Genomic DNA, 6,777 nt, shown 5'->3' on the forward strand with positions numbered 1-6,777 from the left:
TATAATATAATATAATTCAATATAATATAAGTTTACTTTAATGTGCTTTGCATAAAAAAGATTTAAGAAACAAAAAGAATCATAAAATAATAATCAATTCCTAACTGCCTGATCACTAAGATTATAATATAATATAATGTAATTTAATATAATACATTTGTTAAGAATAATTATTAATTGTATTATAATAATTGTATTTCTTTAATTTAATATATACATAATATAGTTTAATGATAGCAAATTAGACATACAGAAAATTGTGAAAATTACATGAACACCTATTTTTCACAATATTAAAAATTCATAAACACTTATTAAAAAAGATTAGATTAGATTCAATGGCAACATTTACGTGCTCCCCTATAACATGACCAAGACAGTCACTGCAATTAAGTTGGAGCTCATATAGAATACTCTGGTTATGTGATTATGCTTATTCGGTAATTAGAGTACAATCACTGTAAAATATGTGCAAAATATTGGTTGCTTATTCAGTCTATCACTAGTTGAGAGTGTGGCGGTGGTAAGAAGAAGATGCATTGATCTGTCATTTAATGCCTTTTACTGTGAGTTAAAGCAGAAGTTTGCCTTAGTCTGAGGAAATAAAAACTGACAGTGTATCTCACCTCATCATGGAGCTTTTTCAGGAAGGCGAGTTCGTCCTGGAGAGACTCCACCTTCCTCTCCAGATCCACTCGAGCAAGAGCAGCGTTATCCACGTCCTGCACGACATTAACAACATTATAATGACACAGCGGCACTACTGTATTGAGCACAGATGCACACAGTGAAGAGGTCTTTGTGTCTTAATGAGTATCTGGGCCAGGCACAATGCCCTGCAGTCTGTGTGGCACCATTTGGATGTCTGCTGACGGGACGACCCGTAAACAGGGCTTTATTAACACTCACACTGTTTTTAAGCTTGACACGTGCTCTCTCTCTCTCTCTCACACACACACACACATCCAGGCATTCCTGCCCTTGGCAGCCAGTTCAGACACAACAGTTTGCTTTGTCAGGGTCTGCTGGAAGAGCAATCGGCAGAGGTGGAGATTTCCCAGCGCTAATGCCAGAGACAAAGACATTCAGCTCTGAGCTCGACATGCCACACAGAGCCATTCCTCAAACACAGACCCAAACCAGAATCTCTATCACGGTTCCCAAACTAAACACTTGTTTGTTTCTGTGATTAAATGGAGAAAATGTGTTGCAAGCAGCAGTAGTACATTAGTTTGGTCATACCACCCCTTGTAAGGATTTTAGGGAATTTAGCTAAAAGATTATGAGTACAATTCTTTATAACTTTATCCCCTGGTTTAAGCCTATAGTCCCAGACTAAATGCATGTTTGAGCTGTTTTAACTGAAAGAAACTTGCACCGACAAATCTTAAAATATCATTGTTTTGTCTCAAGATGCACACCAGTCATATTTTTTTCTAAGACACATTTATAAAAGCTATTTGAATGCCCTAATTAAACTAAAGTCAAAGCCTGTCTTAATCTAAGCCCTGTCTGTGAAACCAGGCTATTAAGTTTGGTTTCATACACATTGTTCCTTGAGCCTCTTATGCTCACCAAGGCTGCATTTATTTGATCAAAATACAGTAAAAACACTGATATTTTGAAATATAACTCCGATTTCTGTTTTGATATGTTTTCAAATATAATTTATTCCTGTGATCAAAGCTGAATTTCAGCATCATTACTTCAGTGCCACATGATCCTTCAGAAATTATTCTAACATGCTGATTTGATACTCAGGAAACTTTTCTTATTATTACCCATGTTGAAAACAGTTGTGCTGCTTCATATGTTTGTGGAGATTTTGTTGAATGATATACTTTGTCAGGATTCTTTGATGAATAGAAAGTTCAAAAGAACAGCATTTATTTGAAATCGAAATCAGTAAATGCCTTTGTCACTTTTGATCAATTCAATGCATCCTTGCAGAATAAATAAATTAATTTCTTTCAAAAAAATAAATACATATCTTAAAGACCCCAAACCTTTGAATGGTGTGTAGATTATCGTGTGAGAGCTCAGTCATCCACCCAGATGCAGAAATTACACAATTTTATCAATTCATCTCATTCTATGTTTTGATTGATTGATTGATTGATTGATTGATTGATTGATTGAAAACTTTATTGAACAACAACAATCAACATGAAGTGTTCAAAAGGATAAAACACAAAAAGCCCAAAGGCTTGTTTCCATTGTGGTCCTTAAGATGGAAGATAAGTGACAATACATGAATTTAAAAACATTGAGAACAATAAAGAAAGGGGACAAAAAAATACAAACAAAGTAAAACAGATAAAAACACAATAAAAATAAAAAAAACAAGGGCTAAATTCCCAGATAGACGCAAGCAGACACACAAGCGGACAGTACAGTATTCCTACTACTTCAAGGATTTCTATTTCTCTTTCCTTATCTCTATTTTTTTTTTTTTTTTTTTTTAAAGGTTTAACAACCAATTTTTTATTGAAGATTTAAAATGATAATAGGAAGAGCTCAACAGTTTAAGGTTTAAAGGTAAACCATTCCACAAGGTAAACCATTCCACAAGACAGCTGCAGAGTATAGGAAAGAATACTTTCCCACACAGCTCTTAAAACGGCAGGGCCTGTAATCTGTGGAACTCCCCCTGGTGCAGTAGTTGTGTGTATCACTAATTTTTGAAAAGTAATCACATAAATACTTGGGTGCCAGATTATTTCTTATCTTATAAACTAAACACAGTTTTAGTTGAGAAACCCTCTCCTCCACTCTGAGCCACCCAATACTGGAGAAATAGTCAGGAAGAAGATGAGTTCTAGGATGTAATTTAAGGATCACTCTGATTAGTTTATTTTGACAGATCTGTAACTTGTCTTTAAGGCCTTTATTAAGTCCTGTATACCAAGATGTACAGGCATAGTCAAGATGACATTGAACAAGCACATCGGCCAGGATTTTTAAGGTTTTACTATCTAAGAGGCTGGATATTCTTGCCAGGAACTTAGTCCTTTGGCTTACCTTTGAGATAATTTTTCGGGCCATAAGCTCCCCTGATACTTTATTATCTAGTATACAGCCCAAGTAAGTAACTGCTTCCTTGGCTGTAATTTCAACATCACCTACGACTACCCTAAACCCCATAGCCTTTTTCAGTTTATCTCTGGACCCAAAAAGAATTGACTCTGTTTTGCCAAGGTGGAGAGACAGCTTGTTGTCTGTTAGCCAAACACTGAGGTTAAGGAGTTCTGAACTAAGCAGCCTTTCCACCTCTGATTTGTCTTTATGAGAGACTAAAATAGCTGAGTCATCTGCAAATAAAAACGATTTTTTGCTCAATGTTGCTCAATTTTTTACATCTACATAATGAAAACTAGTCTTGCTTCTCTTAAATGTTGCAACAAGTTTAACCATACTTCTTAAACAGCAGTAGTGATAACATCTTCAGCTCTATTCATCAGCGAAGGCCTCATGAAATACTTTCTTGCACAATTTCTTTTCTTTTTTTTTACTGGTCTATCTAACAAAATTGCAGAATCTTTTAAAGTTAGACATGGAGTTTTTATTTTATTTTAGTATGTACTGTTATCTAAGCTAGTGTGCTCAAAAACAATTACAGAATTCGCATTTAGAAGATAAGCATTCAAAAACTTACAGTCTCTCACTTTTGCCAATATGGATCAATAATTTTGATGACATCTTTCTGCACTTCAGCTTCTCATCACATTTTCTATCCAATCAAATGCTCTCTAGAATCTGAAGCTACATTAGAAATAGACGCTGAAGCTACGGCTAAAATCGGTCACTTGTTCACACATTTACTATTTTCTACATAGTGATGGCACATAGTGCACTATATAGGGGATAGGGAAGTATGCTTCTCATTGGGGCGAATGAAGTCTGGTTTCACGTTAGTGTCACGCGAACAGCGAGACACGATAGCACAGAGCAGATCATATGCGCGAGTCGGCGTATACCAGAAAATGTATCGGATCCTTTGAATTCTGTACAGAATGCTAAAGTGATATGGAGGAGATAAGGAGGAGAAACGGTTCGAGATTATAGGAGAAAACTGCGGCTTTACCAAGCTCAACAGCTCTGGCCGAGCTGTGATATAAACAAAATGCTATTGGCTATTTTAAAAAAGGGGAGGAGCTGTTCGATATATCAGGATATTGTGAGGGTTCTCATCTGTCTGTTCTTTCTTTCTTACCTTGGTTCAATGTTTCCTTGTTTGTTTTGTGCTTGAGCACATTGCTCTGGCTCTGTTTGTGTTGGCCTCTGTTACCACACGCCCTTGTTTAAGCCCTAGTTAAGTCTTCATTGCTCTGAGTGTGCTCACCTGTTCCTCATGTTCTCTGCTCCCTATTTATTGTGTTCTCTTTCCCTCATGATTTGCCAGTTCATTGTTACTTATTGCCTCATTTGCTTTCATGCTCATTGTTCCAGTTGTGGATTTCATTGTATGTTGTTCCTGTCTACATTTCCTGTTGTGTGGGTCAAGTCAAGTTGGTCTTTGTGCTTCATTCCTTGCCTTCTGTTGGATTGTGTTCACCCTTTGTCCCACCATATCTTGTCCTGCCTGCTGTGTGTCTCAATAAACTGTTTAAAACTCATTCTGTGCTTGATTGCTCTCTCACTGTTCCGTGAAAGAACTACGTCGACACAATGAATAATGCTGCACGTTTCAAGGCACTTTAGTGGGCCTTTAAACACTGCCATGTGAAATAATATAGTAATAGTTATACAATCGTGCTTTACCTGTCTGAAACTTCTCATGCTGTTCTCTGCATCTTCTCGCTGAAGAATCTCATCCTGCAGTCTGTAAATGACACATCAATAAGAAAACACCTTGGTTTATTTAAAAATATTCACCAATTCAAAATATTTCTAAACATTAATTTCACTAGTTGATTTAGTGAATTATACAACATTTAGCTTCTCAATAATGACTCTGAATGTTCTCATAAGCAATACTCTGGCAAAAAAAAACCCACACACTGCACACTTGAGGTTATTTTCATTGCATTCGACCACAAAATAATATAACAAGTGGCATATGCAAACAAATGATGCTAGAGCTAGATGCTTTGACAACCGCAAAGTTTCCAAAAGGTTTTGTCTTCATTCTGCAGAGGGTACAACAAGGCTAAAGACCCCCCAAGGTAAAAAGCAAAATTGATTTTATATTTTCCACTAAAAAGCAAACACCACCACAGAACTTCCCTGAACCCTGACCTTTCATAACCTGACTCCGCCAGATGGATTTGCTCCGCATATCCATCTGGAAACCTTCCGTTGAAGTAGTTTTGGTAAGGGGCGAAAATACTGGTTAGCTGATTGGCCTATGTTGGTGATAGACGGGCCAAATCAACCAATCAGATCAACGAAGCATATGACGTACTAACAGAGCGTATCTTTTCCTCTGAGAAAAGCCTCCAGAGCAGTGTTTTGCTCTTCTTTCAGTGAAGAAATACTCTGTAATTCCGATAAAACTTGCTCGATAGCCACGCTGATGCTAGTTTCATCCGCTGAAGCCGACATGTTCTTTAGACTGAACTGACGCGCTTCTCGTTGCGTCACACCTCAACCCGCCTCAAAGCCAACGCTGATTGGACGTTCGTTTGGTGAACTGCTCCCAAATTTTCTTTAACGGAAAGTATCCAGACTGATCTGCGAGTGAAACCTTGAAAGCTCGCGAGATCAGGATGGTCTCACGAGGCTAGACCTTTCACTATGCACTGCACAATATCCTGATGCATGAGGTCACTCACTGTGTGCAATTACAAAAAATATTGATAATTTTAATTCATGTAATGTTGATTTGTTGCAAAGAATTGCACACTTACTAAAAGAAGGGGGTTCTTATAGTACACAAACTCCTTTATATATGTTAAATGTAAAATTGTTATTTTGAATTTTGTTACCCAAAAAAACATCTTGCTCTCTATCAATGCTATTTTGCATATAATCAGGGTAAAGGCCCTAGAATGGGATGTTTTTAATAAAATCAGCCTTCTGTTATATTAGCAGAGAAGATTTGGTTATTAAAGTGAGATTAAATACATAAAGTATATTTGTGACACGTTACCCCCAACACTGCTGCAGATACCAGTGGTACCTTGGTATTATATACCACTTGGTATGCTGTATGACCTAATGCAATGCCATTCACACATTAACGTGCCCAAATATTTTGTGAATGTTTGCCATACTTCTCTCTGAGACGCTCCATGTCTTCTGCCAGGTTGTCTCGCGTGACTTCCACGCGTGTTTTCTCCGTGATGAGCTGGTCCACCTGTCGCCTCAGGTCGCGCATCTCCTCCTCATACAGATCCGCGATGCTGGACGATCTCTGGCCCCTCAGCTGCTCCAGCTCCGCGCTCAGGATCTTGTTCTGCTGCTCCAGGAAACGCACCTTCTCGATGTAACTGGCGAAGCGGTCGTTCAGTGACTGCATCTGCGCCTTTTCACTGAGCCGATTCGCCTTGAATTCCGTGTTTAAGGCGTCCGAGAGACTAAAGTCCACAGTCTCCGAGGTCAGTCGTGGCATCCCCACGCTACTTCGGACTCTGGAGCTCTTGGACGCGTAAATGACCGGAGCCGAGGAGACGCCGAAGGACACCCGCGAGCGCACGGAACTGGAGGTCTGACGGCTGGAGAACGCGCTGCTCCGGCTCACGTCTCCAAAACGCTTTCTGTAGGAGGAGGTAGACATCGTGAACTTTAATATCTGTAGTAGTTCAGAGAACCGTTTCTCTCTTCAGGAACTGTCCC

General features: G+C 38.6%; 1 protein-coding gene across 1 annotated transcript in view; it reads right to left on the minus strand.

The window, feature by feature from the left end:
* The window catches only part of viml (vimentin like), a 13,483-nt gene extending 6,706 nt beyond the window's left edge, over nucleotides 1-6,777 (minus strand). The window contains exons 1-3 of the mRNA XM_056253427.1: nucleotides 6,216-6,777; nucleotides 4,762-4,822; nucleotides 627-722 (exon numbers count right to left, since the gene is read on the minus strand). Of these exons, the coding sequence (XP_056109402.1) occupies nucleotides 627-722; nucleotides 4,762-4,822; nucleotides 6,216-6,718 (660 nt within the window). The 5' untranslated portion in view covers nucleotides 6,719-6,777. The remainder of the gene's footprint in view (nucleotides 1-626; nucleotides 723-4,761; nucleotides 4,823-6,215) is intronic.

Source organism: Rhinichthys klamathensis, unplaced genomic scaffold, assembly GCF_029890125.1.
Source record: "Rhinichthys klamathensis goyatoka isolate OS25496 unplaced genomic scaffold, OSU_Roscu_1.1 h1tg000105l_1, whole genome shotgun sequence".
NCBI lineage: Eukaryota > Metazoa > Chordata > Actinopteri > Cypriniformes > Leuciscidae > Rhinichthys > Rhinichthys klamathensis.